At 41.4% G+C, this 13986-nt stretch overlaps 4 protein-coding genes across 4 annotated transcripts; 2 read left to right on the top strand and 2 right to left on the bottom strand.

The window, feature by feature from the left end:
* Positions 1 to 1279: 1279 nt before the first annotated feature.
* On the top strand, positions 1280 to 4771 carry upf3b (UPF3B regulator of nonsense mediated mRNA decay). Its single transcript, XM_069694236.1, has 10 exons — positions 1280 to 1548; positions 1760 to 1866; positions 1962 to 2068; positions 2171 to 2269; positions 2507 to 2617; positions 2730 to 2773; positions 2858 to 3046; positions 3138 to 3295; positions 3379 to 3691; positions 3779 to 4771. The coding sequence occupies exons 1-10, from the start codon at positions 1438 to 1440 to the stop codon at positions 3914 to 3916; spliced, it is 1377 nt and encodes a 458-aa protein (XP_069550337.1). The 5' UTR covers positions 1280 to 1437; the 3' UTR covers positions 3917 to 4771.
* Positions 4772 to 5320: 549 nt separating this feature from the next.
* rpl39 (ribosomal protein L39) lies at positions 5321 to 7675 on the top strand. The gene is made up of 3 exons (XM_069694234.1): positions 5321 to 5409; positions 5722 to 5825; positions 7459 to 7675. The coding sequence occupies exons 1-3, from the start codon at positions 5407 to 5409 to the stop codon at positions 7505 to 7507; spliced, it is 156 nt and encodes a 51-aa protein (XP_069550335.1). The 5' UTR covers positions 5321 to 5406; the 3' UTR covers positions 7508 to 7675.
* Positions 7676 to 7700: 25 nt separating this feature from the next.
* sowahd (sosondowah ankyrin repeat domain family d) lies at positions 7701 to 9737 on the bottom strand. The gene has a single exon (XM_069694233.1). It carries the CDS (start codon positions 9617 to 9619, stop codon positions 8645 to 8647), a length of 975 nt encoding a protein of 324 aa, XP_069550334.1. The 5' UTR covers positions 9620 to 9737; the 3' UTR covers positions 7701 to 8644.
* A 524-nt stretch (positions 9738 to 10261) lies between these two features.
* pttg1 (PTTG1 regulator of sister chromatid separation, securin) lies at positions 10262 to 13532 on the bottom strand. The gene is made up of 6 exons (XM_069694153.1): positions 13309 to 13532; positions 12200 to 12292; positions 11938 to 12068; positions 11747 to 11828; positions 11405 to 11566; positions 10262 to 10407 (listed from the first exon to the last, which is right to left on the bottom strand). The coding sequence occupies exons 2-6, from the start codon at positions 12285 to 12287 to the stop codon at positions 10322 to 10324; spliced, it is 549 nt and encodes a 182-aa protein (XP_069550254.1). The 5' UTR covers positions 12288 to 12292; positions 13309 to 13532; the 3' UTR covers positions 10262 to 10321.
* Positions 13533 to 13986: the final 454 nt, after the last annotated feature.

The raw sequence follows: 13986 nt of genomic DNA, 5'->3' as shown, positions 1-13986 counted from the left end.
TTTAAAAAAAAAAAAAAGTCATCCAAAATATCCAAAGTATGTTGTCCAAAATATTCAAAAAAGTCATAATATAGTATGTCGTCCAAAAAAGTGTCCCAAAATGTATTTTTGTATATAGTATATAGTATAGCCATGCGATGCAGCCAAGTTTGATGTTTCGCCGTGACACAGGAAGTTGAAGTTTAAGGTCAAACGATGCTCCAAACTTCACGAAACTTTGCACATGCACCAACTTTCATGAGTTTTTGAAGATGTTGAAGCCGCCAAGTTCTTTAAAGTAGAATAAGGAGCGAGATCGAGAATTTTTTTTTTAACTGCAAGCGGGAATACGCAGAACACAAGTAGACATATTATGAGTGTAAAAATTTGTGCTGCACGTCGGGGAGCCGGCGGCCCCGACCCGCTGGATCCCTGACGTGCAGCGTGCGAGGGCCATCATATCACTGCTTGCAGTTTTAATTGAATCGGTTATTTATCTGAACACTTGATTAACTGTGACAAAAAGTAATTTTTCCAACTTTATTTGTAACATACAGGAAAAAAAAAGAACAAATAACTCAGTGCTGTACGATGTGAATACATTTTCTTTCTTAGCAGAATCACAACTCAAAATATGATGTGAATAATAACCACTTATATTGAGAGAGTTATAACAAGATCATTTTTCAATATTGAAGAAAAGGGGGGCATTAAAATAACAGTGCATTGCACAATGGAGATGATTGGGTAAAATGGCACAATATATAGGCATAGTGTTTTGTCATAATAATGATATTATTGACAAAAAAATTCAACATGCTTGCTTTTTGCAAGATTGCATGAAAAATAGAAGGAGCCAAAATCTATATTAATCTAGATATTTGCCAATTGTGCAAAGATTTCCACAAGTCTTTAACTGTGTCACAAATATGTGCCCAATTGTTCAATGTATAAGTGAACGCATCTATCACTAAATCAAATATTTTTCTGATGAATCCATTTGTTTTCCACGTTTTATTTACACTTTGAAAATGCACTTTATGTTTCATAAAAATGTACTTTTAAGACGATTGGAACTTGTGGCCTTTTATTTTGAAGGGGAAAAGCGGAAGCTCTATTTTGCTGATTTGTAAAGCGATTATTTTTGTTATTGCACAAACTAACGAACAAAAACAAAAACAAAAAATCCTTTCAGTTGGGACACTCAGAGGAAACAAATACAAATCAAATATATTTGATGTAAGAAATCAAATTGACGCTGCCCCGTTGTGTCTGTAGCGCCCCCGTCAGGCGGGAAGACTAAACTGCAGGTCCAACCGTCAAAGAGGAAGTTACGGTTAGTTCGTCTGCTACGAGCCAGTGCTAACTTGCTAAAAAAAAAAAAGAAAAAAAAAAAAAGTAAACAAGTCTGCTGGATGAGATGAGATTCAATTGCGGCTCACAGTATACTTTTCAACCATGAAGGAAGACAAAGAAAACACTCGACCGAAGGAGAAAAAGCTGGAGATAAACTGTGAAGATGGAGAAAAGACGGAGAAGTCGAAGGAAAAGAAGGAGGCCATGACAAAGGTAAAGCCTGCTAGCTGCGGGAGCTAATGTTGCTATCACCGTCGGGTTATGCATATCGACAGTTTTATTGAACAGCAGCATGTTTTTTTTTTAAACTAGTTGTGTTTTGTCAGACGCAACATGTGTAGTGTAGTGTTGTCAGTTTCCTGCTTCCTCCTCCCCCAGTCTGATTGTCCTCCTCTGTTTTAAATTGTCGTCTTTCGCTTCCTAGATTGTGATCAGACGATTACCACCAAGTCTGACTAAGGAGGAGCTGGAGGAGCAGCTGCAGCCTCTCCCAGAGGTGGACTACCTGGAGTTTTTCTCCAATGACACCAGGTGAAGTGACCTGGAGCCTGCTGTTATTACCCCCTAAACATTTGTGTTTTTTTTTAATTTTTTTTTTATATCTGACTGATGTTTTGTCCTCGCAGCATGTACCCTCACCTCTTCGCAAGGGCTTACATCAATTTCAAGAATCAAGACGACATAGTCCTCTTCAGAGACCGATTTGATGGATATGTATTCATTGACAACAGAGGTGTGACAAATATTAAGTCGAAGTTAAACGTACACGTTGAAGGGATCTCCCGGAAAGGATCTGGAGCTTCATGCTTGTCTGCGTACGGTTTTCCTTGAACAGGTCAGGAGTATCCTGCCATTGTGGAGTTTGCACCTTTTCAAAAGACTGCCAAGAAGAGAAGTAAGAAAAAGGATGCAAAGTGTGGAACGATTGCTGAAGGTAAATATAATCACTTCTTCCACAGTGCAACTTTGATAGAAGAGTGAGATTTGATGGTGGTTCAGTTTATGGTGGATACAACTTTCCTTGTGTTTTCTCAGTTAATATCAAAAGAAAACTGTTCATAAGGCGATAGGTTGATCTGAAAATGCTCTTTTAGTTTAAAAATACTTGGATACAGAGAAGCAGTCTCACCAGAATCAGCTAACATGTCTGTATCTTATGTATTTCTTTCAGATCCTGATTACAAGAAGTTCCTTGAGTATTACAACGGAGACGATGAGAAGTTCACTTCCACGCCTGAAACCCTGCTGGAAGAGCTTGAGGCCAAATCAAAGGAACTCGTAGGTATGTTAGAAGTCCCTTAAATTATGGAGGTGCTTTTTAAATATCTCTGTATATGTTTTATAAAAGACACAGTGCAGGAGGCTGGATTTAAACATCTTTTTCTTTCTCCAAGCGAAAAAAACAACTCCTCTGCTGGACTTCCTGAAGAACAAACAGGTGAATTAGTACTGTATGTAGGTATCGTATGTTAATTTGCACGATGAAGGCCGACCTCACACATCCTGTTTTAATGCCGTTCAGAGAATCCGTGAGGAAAAGAAAGAGGAGAGAAGGAGGAGGGAACTCGAGCGCAAGCGACTGCGTGACGAGGAGCGTCGTAAGTGGAGGGAAGAGGAGAGGAGGAAGCGCAAAGAGGCAGAGAAGATGAAAAGACTTGAGAAACCGCTGGATAAAGACAAGGACCAAGTTAAAGAAGAACCAAAAATTAAGGTGCGTGTGTGTCTCAGTGGAGCAAAGCAGTTTAAAACGGCGCGATTTCCAATATCTCATTTTGAATCTGTCTTTGTTTTCTGTCACGTAGCTCCTGAAGAAACCAGACAGAGGCGACGATGCTGATTCTGAGAAACCCAAGGAAAAGCCCAAGAAACCAGAGAAACCAAATAAAGAGGACAGATCCGCGGGGAACGCTGATCATAAGAGGCGTCTGAACATTGAGAACAAGGAGGATCGAGGAAGAAAGTCAGTTACTTCTGTCTTTTCTCCGCAGTCACCCTTCTCACTTTGAGCAGAATTCTTAAACAGGACTTGTGTTTCACAATCAGAGGCGACGAAGACGGGCGGAAGGAGTTCAGGGAGCGCGACGCGGATCGAGACCGCGAACGAGAGCGGGAGAAGGAGCGGCGGCAGAGAGAGAAGGATCGCATCAGGCGGCAGGACGAGGACCGGCGGAGGAGGAGAGAGCGGAAGGATGGAGAGAACTCGTGCAGGAAGCGGGAGGAGGAGGTCAAAAAAGAGAGAGCCTTGGAGAAGAGGGGCGAAAACATGGGGGACTCGTCTCACTCGGAGAGGCCAGAGAAATCTGCCAAAGACAACAAAAAGGAAGACAGCAGTAAAAGAGAGCGGCTACGTAACAAGGTAATGACTCTTGGCTCTGAAATCATCTGGTTATTTCTTACAGTTCTGTATTAGTGTGTGTGTGACGGGACTGTTCCTTTGCATCAGGACCGGCCTGCTATTCAGCTGTATCAGCCAGGGGCCAGGAGCCGCAACAGAGTCCCCGGAGGAGGAACCGAGTCCAGCTCTGCCGACAGGAAACCAGATACCGAGACCAAGAAAGTGGCAGAGAAAGGAGACGACTGAGCACATTTCCACCCAACGGTGTTTTAAGTTTGGTGGGGAGAGAGGAGGCAGGCCTGTGAGGCTCAGAGCAGCAGGGTGGTGTCTCGGGGGCCACTTGCATCCAGCCCTCCCAGTCTCAGAGGCAGATGTGTTGATGTGGAGCCTCTTTGGTGCCTGAACGTGACACTCTTTAGTTTTATTTTTTAGGAGAGGTAACAGTAACTTTTGGAACGAGTTTGGCTGTAGGGCACGTTAGGTGAAGCCAAAGCTCTGTTGGACCACGTGAACTCAAAGTGACCTTACTTCTCTGACAGAGAAAAGTTGTACAAACTGCAAACATTCAGGTCTTAGTTTCTAAATCACACTCTGCAGGTATAAAATAAATTCACTTATCACTCAATATGTATCTATTTGCCAAGCTCTACATTTCCTTTCTTGAACATGTGTTTTGTCGTAGTTTCACCATTTTAAGTTTGAAGTGGACACATGCAGGTGACGTCTCACTCTGCCAGGGGAGCTCAGCAGTATGTGTAGAAACTTGTTACGGTCTGTCGCTCTAAAATATCTGTGCAACATCTACCAAAGGACATAATTCATAATTACCCAGTCTGGTTTGTTTATCCATATATACAGTGACAGGAGAAATAGCCATTTCTTACAAGACTGCCATGTGACAGCCTGCATGCAGACTTGAGGTACAAAAGTCAAATGATTGGAGTGATCAACCTGTGGCCTTCTCCCCTTTTCTAATTTGAACCTCCTGTTAGACATTCATCTGTGATGCACTAAACTGAACGCAGCATGAAAACAAATCGCTGCAGGTGATGCTAACACAGTAAACACTTCTGTTTGGAAATAAAAGTGACCTTCGAAAAAGTGCTGGTGTCTTTATTGCTCTTTTATGAAACCTTGATGATGATGTTTTTGTTGTTGTTTGTTTTTTGTTTTTTTTTGGGAGGGAGGTAGTTTAGTGACTATAAACATTCAAAATCAAACCAAGAAAACAAAAAGGTATTAAGTTTACTTATAGAAGGCTATGAAACCAGCTATTCTTTGCATTTTAAGAAACGGATACCTGTGAAGTTGGAGCATTTATGTTTAAAAAAAAAAAGTTCATCACCTACCAAATTCTTGCCAATTAATTTTTTTAATGTCAATCGCCATATTTAACGAATAGCCTTTTACAGATTTAGAGTGCTGGTGGTTTACGGGTGCTTGAGAAAATATTAAAACAGCAGTGCACCGTGGGGTGAATGGGAGCCCTATGAAAAACGTATGATTAAGTAATAAATTCACATGAATGAAATAAATCAATTCATTTAAAAAAAAAAAAAAAATCTTTAAGGGTCTTACGGTGAAGTGAATGCGTCTAATAAACAACTGCCCACTTGGTGTCGCTGTTTGCAAAACGGAGAACCTGTTTCGTGGACGCTGATTGGTTAAAGGTCCTGACGTCACGTCCTTCTTTCTCTTCGACCATCGTCAAGGTGGAGGAAAGGACTGTGGACAAAATGGTAAATATAAAATCTTTAAACATCCACGTCAGAACGGCACAAAAACCCGCTTTGGTACATTTATTGACGAATACATATCTTAATAGTCCATCAAAAGTCTGTATGTTGTGTAAACTACCGAAATACGAGCATATTAAATCGGTTCAGCAATGCGAGCCGGTACGCTCTGTAGTGCTGCGCACGTTAGCTTGAAGCTTCCCTCCTAAATGTTAGCGACATGCTTGTTTACTTCAGCTTTGCAGACACGTTGTGTTTGGTATTGACACGGTCCTAACGGGGTACTTTTATTTTATTTATTTATTTTTTTTCCAGTCGTCCCACAAGACTTTCAGGATCAAGCGCTTCCTCGCGAAGAAGCAGAAACAGAACAGGCCCATTCCTCAGTGGATCCGGATGAAAACCGGCAACAAGATCAGGTGAGTTCATCACGAGTCGCATTTTTGTTTTTATACATTCGTATAAAGTGCAAGGAAGATGGTAAAAGTCGATGTAACTCGCTCCTATTTACATTTCTTTGCTCAAGTCACTCGTCTTAAAAGTGATGGGTCAAACAATACGTTGCAGCTTTATTGGCGATTTTTAATTTTCAGCTGTAATCAGTAGGATGCACACAAGACTCTGGGTTTGATGGCTAATTTAGAAACGGACTGCATTCATCGTCCCAATAGATTTGACCAGTTCAAATGTCTTGTCTATGTTGAATACGATTGGCTTGCCAGCAGCTGTCTGAAGTCCTGTTTATTACTTTTCAAGTCAGGTCACTTTTGAACACAAGCTGTGAAAGCAAAATAGAGATCGCTTACACACACAGGGAGGATCAGACAGACAGGAAGTTGGAAAAGAGTATTCAGTCCATTTTTTTTTTCAAAATAAAACGCCGTCGTGCATCACATCACTAAATAACAGTTACAAAACACTCACCTAAATTCTGCAAACTCCTGCGATGACACCTGAAAAGCACCACATAATTTCAACAGTGACGCTTTAATGTGCGGTGGAGATGAAGGTTCCTTTTTAAAGGTGTTGAGGCTGTCTGAATCTTGCCAGTTGTGTGTCTTGTTTTGTTGGCTTCAGATTGTCCTGCATTTTATTGTTGAGCTCTCGACGTCATCATTATCAGCGCAGAGATGTCTTGACTGGCTGACTTTAACAGCAGGGAGGAAGTGGGAAATCTTAATTTCATGTAAAGCAGGTCTGCAATTGCAGCACTTCCTTGCATTGGAGTGCTGTCATTAACCCTGCTGAGAGTATGTTTCTGCTGTGGAGCTCGTACTCCTGCTCGCCGCGCTGGTGATGAAGGACGCTCTGTAGCCGGACACCGCAGCCGGATACGCCGTGTTTTCCTGAATGACCAGTCGTTATCAGCGTTGTTTGTTTAATCGCTCGGTCCCAGACGAGTCCCAAGTGGAATGGAAAACTTTTTAATTCGATAAATCACCACCAATCCTATTAATAACTCAAATGAAATGTTTTATTACCAACAGTATTGATCGGTTGGAGTCCCTGAAACTAGAGCAGCGTCGCCACACTTTCAAATGAACCCTTGAATGCGGTCGTAATTATAATGTTTTCTTGTTTGAACGTGTTGGCTGGTGCTGTTGGTATCAAGTTTGTTGTACTACTAAGTCAGTCTTTACATTTACAATTAAATAAATAAGACGACTGTTTTTTTTTTTACAAAACTCAGGAGAAATGATCAGAATGTCTTTCTAGGAAATCTGGAAAATCAGGAAATTTGTACACCTCGGTAGTAAGAGATGCTCCACAACATTTTTATTTTCAATAAAATACGTGTCAAAATGGCTGCTGTGAAAAAGGTCCATTTATTTACATAACTTCATAGTTTCCAGTTGAAACATCAGTACAATGAGAACACATTTTAATCTGTTTTATTAGGACGGTCATCTGTTTGTTAATTAGAGAAGACACATTTTCAGAATCAGATCACCTCGCTTTGACAGTTTTTGTGTTTTTCCATCATGTGAATCTCACTTCTTTTTTTCTTTTTTTTTCACTGACTTGCTGTTTTGTATTTCTGTTTCATTTCAGGTACAATTCCAAGAGGAGACACTGGAGGAGGACCAAGCTCGGCCTGTAAGCACGAGGGTCTGTGGATCCCAGTTTCCCTCCATCCTACCATCTGCCAGGACCTCCAGCTGCTGGGCCTGAGGGAGGGAGCCATGTTATCTGGAGCAGCAGTCGTTTTGTACAGATACTCTGGTTATGCTCATGTTTGACAATAAAAGATCTGAGATCAAACTTGAAATGCTGCTGTGCGCTCTTTTGTTTTGTTCCTCAAACTGTGTCTCAACAGTCCATTTCCAGGCTGAGTGTTTTGCAAGGCAAACCAAACAAGAGATGAGGAGGGGCCGTGCTGACGCAGCTCGGCAGACAGAGAAGAACCGACTGAAGAGTTTTGAGCTTGTGACCACACGGCAAACACTTCTCAATTACTGTTTCATGGAAGATTGTATTTATTTCTAGTTTGGCTTGAATTTAAATTCTGGCTTTGTCTATGCCAAAAAATGCAGGACTATTCAAGAAGCCCAAAGATAATGAAATGTTTACTTAAAGTGCTGGAACTGGGGAAAGGAAAGTTGCCACGTGAGCAGTTACTAATATTTAAGTTGACACGAGCAGAAATGTGCCCAGCTATACCAGAAAAATAGACGGCAGCGTTTTTGTAGGTTTGCTGACACTGCAAAAATTATTTACACAAGTGTCGGTAGTTCTTCATTTTTATAAAGTACTACAATGAAAGCACTATATTAAAAGGCACTAGCAATGTACTTGGTGACCCCAACCTCAGTTTGGGAGGACATGAACAGTTCTCCCTCATGATTGTGCTGTTTGAAGGAGCGTTGGAAGCTGGGAGGGGTTAAAATAATGAGCATTTGACAAGAAAACGTTAGTGGAAAAAATGTGTGATCCCTTTTAATCTTCATCTTACTGAACTGTGTGTGCCTGAGTAAATCCTATAAACAAGAGCTTCTCGTAGAAATGAGCCTGTTTAAAGATATTTACCAGGAATTGGTGCCTCCAACTTGGACGAATGCTGCTGCCCTAGTTTCATTAATTTGATTTAAATAAGAAAATAAGACATCCTCGCTGCACTGTCAGACATCTTTTACTTGTTTTGAGGACTGAAATCACAAGAAAAACTGACCTGGTGAGAACATGACTTATTGCAGAAATAATTAGTGCCCATATTTGAAGACTTTTGTGAAACAACCACTCAGGTTTTGCTTCCATGAAACGAAAAGGAGGTCAGCAGCTTTCTGAAAGACGCAAATCTCCAGCTGCTCCCCCTCGTAGTCCGGTCAAAATCGTTCACTTCTGTCTTTCCACCATCGACCTCGTCACATGCGCCCAAGTTCATTGCGCTATCACAGTTGTTGTTGCCATTCTTGTTGCCATTTTGCGCACATCCGCCGCTGTGCTCATCATCCCAGGTCCCCAGCAGCTCCTTCATCTCCAGAGGGGCGTCTCCCTTCAGATACTGCCAGGCTCTCTTTCCGTTGTAGTCCATGGCATCGACGTTGGCACTGAAAGCTCCGACCAGCAGCTTGATGACCATGAACTGGCTGTGCATGCTGGCGACGTGCAGTGGGGTGAGCCCGCCGCTGCCCCGCACGTTTACGTTCACAGGGATGCCCGCACTCTCTGCGTACCGCAAAAGTTTGAGCAAGGTCTCGTCCTGTCCCCTCTTGGCCAGCCAGTGCAGGACTGAGTATCCGCTGATGAAATCCCTCCTGGTTAAAAGATACGGGTCCTCGGAGATGAACTCCAGTATGGTGTCATAGTTTCCCTCCACCGCTAACAGCATCCACGCGTGCTCCATAGGGGACAAAGCCCAGTCTGCGTCCTGCTGAGAGGACACGCTGTAGGTCTGCGAGGACAGCACGCTGCTCAACCCGCTGTGTGACGGGTTACTCAAAAGCAACTCCTTCAGGTATTTTTTACGCATAGCCGGTGTGAGCGACGCTCTCTCCGGAGCCTCTTTCTGAAGTCCTCCCGGCGCTGAGCCGTCACCGACCTCTTGCTGTCTCTGCAGCCTCGACCTACGCTCGTAGGCACTGGGCATGACCTGCGTGCCATATCTCGCCAGTCGCTCCACAACGGTGCCCTGTCTGGACGTCCTGCTGCCGTGGGCGTCGGCATTGCTGACAGCTGGTTCAGATCCAGCATCTTCTGATATGCTCTCGTACATGCTGCTCGGCTTCCTCTGCAACAGACCGCAGGGGTACTTCCTTTTATTTAGACAACACCCCGAAGATATCTGCCCAAATATAAACCAGGAACCATTTCCCTCCGCTCTGCTCGAATCGTTCTGTCATGGAAAAAAATACAACATCCCATTAAACATACTAAGTGCAATATCCTTATTTTGCAAGCACGTTTAGAGGCATATTAAATTAATTCCTGTCCCACAGCCCCTAAATATTACTAGTTTCACCGTTTTCTGTCAGACTGTCGACACGCCAATGTTACTCACCTGTTCTGTATCCAAATCGCACGTCGACTTGCGCTTAGAAGCGCATACACGCTTCAGTTGCTCCGACCAGCGTTTCAGTCCACGTGAAGCGTCACGGGCGAATTGATGAGAGCACGGATTGATTTTTCTATTAAAAGGATGTAACCCACATACCGAGTTACAGATTCAAGCAGCCACTCATGAGTGTTCTGCAAGAGGAACTGAAACAAAGTTCATTCTTATCTCAAAATCAATGGCCAGAAGCCCTCATGTGACTACTGATGGACTAAAAGCAGGAAGTAACACAGTATATATGCTTCCCTGGTGCTTTCACAGCCTGTCAATGATCAAGTGGTGCCAAATAGATGAGACAGCAGATGAACAGCTAAAACAACTTTATTAAAAAGAAATAAAAGGTACTTCAAAGAAAAACATGTATTAATAGTCAGTAACAGATTCTGGAGGAAGCTCAATGGTCAGCTCATCAAGTGTTTGGAGGAATGCGTCCAGCTCCGAACGGTAATCTGAAAAGAGGAGATACAGTAAAGTTAATGATACCTGTGGTTAATGATACTGGTAGCTTTCAACCCGTGCACCAGAGTCAAAGGCTACAATTACAGTTGCTAGACATTAGTCATGTCTGATGAGGGCTGCATGCCATTTTGAAATCAGTCTTAATTTGCAAATTTGGCCATGATTCACATCATGATAATATTCAACTCAGAATGACTATTCCACAAAACTGTTCTGGTTATTTCCCCCATTTGCAGTTAGAATTTGTTCCTATGTTTTAATATACAGTGGTGATAATGCTGAACAAAGTTTCAGAGGTTGTGATTTCAGAATTTATAAAATATTGTGGGATCAGTAATCTGAAACAGTGAAGATTTAGACAGCTGGATTATTCGTAGTAAATCAGGAGTTCATTTCTGGAAAGATCAAGTTGCTGTTGAATTGAACTTAATGAACTTTAATGTAGTAAGAAACAATCCACCAGCTTTGTAACTGGGTGGCAGCAGATATCCCAAAATATGAAGTACAAAACCCCTAAACCCCGTGCATTATAGGTAAGGTGACCACCTAAAGTCTAAATCTACAAATCTACCCATTTACAGTTCAACAATATGATGATACATACCAATATAAATGTGAAACAGAGTACCTTTAATATCTCTGATGGAATTTGTTATCGTAGAAAATTGGAATGTAAATCTGTGGATACGGTTTTAGGTCTACACTGGATTTTTTTTTTTTACCACTTTTATTTTATGTGATGAAGTATGTGGATTTCTTTATTTAATTGGATTAATTATCCTACTCCGATGATCCCATTTGGTTATCATGTTTCGATAGATTATTCTAGAAATGTAACATGTTGTGCAATGAAGTTGCATATGTGATCGGTTTTAATCCATACCAGCTACCTCGATACTTCATTGTATAAACAAACTGACACTTAAAAATGCATTTTTCAGTCTTTAACCATATTTGTGATTGCAGCCCTGATCGGGAACTTGATACCTGAACGTTTTGGGATCTTCACAGGTGAAAGATCTGGGAATGGATCAAGATTTTCCTGCTCGTCTTCACACAGCTGTGGAGCTGGTGGGAAACAGACCAGTCCAGGTAGAGCCAAGCCGCTGAGAGGAATCAAGTCTTCAGGTATGCTGTACTTTTCAAACTCTGGAAAAAGGATATCAAAGTTGCGCCTTAAAAACATGAGGCAAAACACTGGGGAAAAAAAAACTAAACGTGATTCTATAAACTTTGCCTTAAAACCCACTAAAAAGGTTTGGTTGAACCTGAAGGATAAAAAAAACCCCAAAAAAACCCAGAACTGTTACAACTGAGGATATGAGTTACCTAGAGGATCATAAGGGATGAACTTCTCAATTTCTGGATATTCCTCCACTTTGGCTTGAGATGCATGTTTGACTTTGGTTTCCTGGAACAAAACATGGCCTTAGTTCACATATAATTTGAGTTACAGAGCAAATTGGGTCCCATAATAGCCTGATATTACATTTAAAACTCCATTATGTTATTATTCCAACCTGTGGCTTTAGTAGTTTCTTCTCTTGTGTATTGACAGCAGGGGTTGAGATTTTTTTGTTGACAGTACCAAAAGCTTTACGACCAGATGGCAGAGGGGTTTTGGCAGTCATAGGAGAACCTAGGAGTTTCTCTGGTGGGGGAATTAAAAAAAACAAACAAACAAACAAAAAAAACGGTTAATGTGGACTTCCTCACAGACAGAGAGGAACTTGGTGTTGGAAGAAAAACAATAATTGAGCACAAAAGTTGACATTTCCCAACCTGGAGCAGACTGAAGCCGCTGTCGCATCTTCAGTGTCGGTGCATGAAGAAAAGCATTTTCACGGTCTGCAAAGATTATGTTGGCCATTGTATCTGAAAACACATGCTGATGTTAGCTTCTGCAACACATTGCAATCAGTCACCATGGAAGAAACACTTCTGCGCCAGACACATTACAGCAAGGAGAGCGATGGTATCAACAGGCGTAATAGCTCTATTCCTTTTACATTCGTCAGTGCACCCAAGCCACCATAAATAGTTTTAGGTCTGAAACTGTTAGTTCAATTATTCAAACAGAACTACCTATTTTATATATAAAATCACTTCATTGTTTCAAGTAGAAATGTGAAATATTCAGTGTTTTAGCTTTTCTTTGTCATATGGCAGGAGATTGAATAACTTTGTTTGTACTGTTAAAACAAGCACGATCAGTTTTGTCAATTGCTGTTGAATGCAGCCTGTAATGTTTTCGTGAAAGTCAAGTCTCGACCTTGGAAATAATTTGGCAATTTAACCAAGTCTTTCTTTTTACAGATATGGTAATAATATTGCTAAAAAAATATATAAAATTGCACATTTTTAATTGCAAAAACACAATTTTCTTAAGGGAGGAACCCTCAACCCCCCCCCCATCAAATACATGCACATATTGCATGAACATAAGGGAAATCCTTATGTTCATGCAAGATGAATCAGCCTAAGATACTACACATTTAAGCAACAGCAAGGACCACTGCCGCTGATGGCCGACCTGGTCCTCCTGTAAATACCACCAGGATGATCTTCAGGGTTGCTCAAACCTCTCGGGATTAATCAAACTTTTTAGAGACCACTGATCTGTGACGACATGGTATACGTCACAGAACCAGTTTCGCAAAAGTTCGTTCAAATTAGCTCCCATATATATATATATATTTTTTTTAACCATAACTTAACCGTTGACCAGGTCATGTTAATCTTTTTTTTTTTTGGTGTAATTTTACTGTTTTATAATTATACCGATTCAAAAGTTTACCAAACACGAATTAGCTATAAGAAGCTATCTAGCTTTGGTGTTCGACGGATATAGTATAATAAACTTACTGGTATTAGCAGTGACTTTGACACACCGGTAATGTTGATGTTAACTCAGGTCGGTTGCGTTAAACGCCGCCGGTTGCTCCGTTTTCTCCGACAAGAAAGTTGTTTTGGTATAAAAATCTGACGCAGCGAGCGCGGCTCCTTTTTAAATCCGCTGCCTTCATCCTATTGGTCCCCGCAGCACATATGACTTCAAGGGGCGTCTCCCACATATTTTATATCAATAATCACGTAATCATTTACAATACTTACAACTGAAACTTAGGTAATTAAAAAAAAAGACGTAATTTGAGCTTTTTGTTTTATAAATTTACTCCCTGTAGTTTATTTGCGGTTATAAGTATATTTCCCTTTAATTAACGTAGTCATCCCTACTTCCTCTATTCAAAAAAATCGTATGTGTACGTTTATGATCGCACCTCGTTTTAAAAACAAGTCATATTAAAACGGATGTCTGTCACCTTCAGAGCTTTAATTCCCGTGATTTTGCTATTTGCTGTTGATTAATCTCCGTTTGTAAAACGTTCACTGACTGCAGTTCACTGTTATTCCCACCGGACGGAACCATGTGGACGCCCGGTGGGAGGGGTGATGGAGGGGTGGGGGTAACTCAGAGGGTAGCGGTCACTTAATCGCGTTGATCTGGAGGAAAATATCCAAATCACACGATTCCGTATGTCTGGTGTTTGCCGTTTTCAAAACTAAGA

Source organism: Brachyistius frenatus, unplaced genomic scaffold (genome assembly GCF_029030835.1).
Source record: "Brachyistius frenatus isolate BFR_SWC_R1_liver_20210118 unplaced genomic scaffold, ASM2903083v1 Contig_17, whole genome shotgun sequence".
NCBI classification, from domain to species: Eukaryota; Metazoa; Chordata; class Actinopteri; family Embiotocidae; genus Brachyistius; species Brachyistius frenatus.
This window is presented reverse-complemented; position numbering and strand designations above follow the sequence as displayed.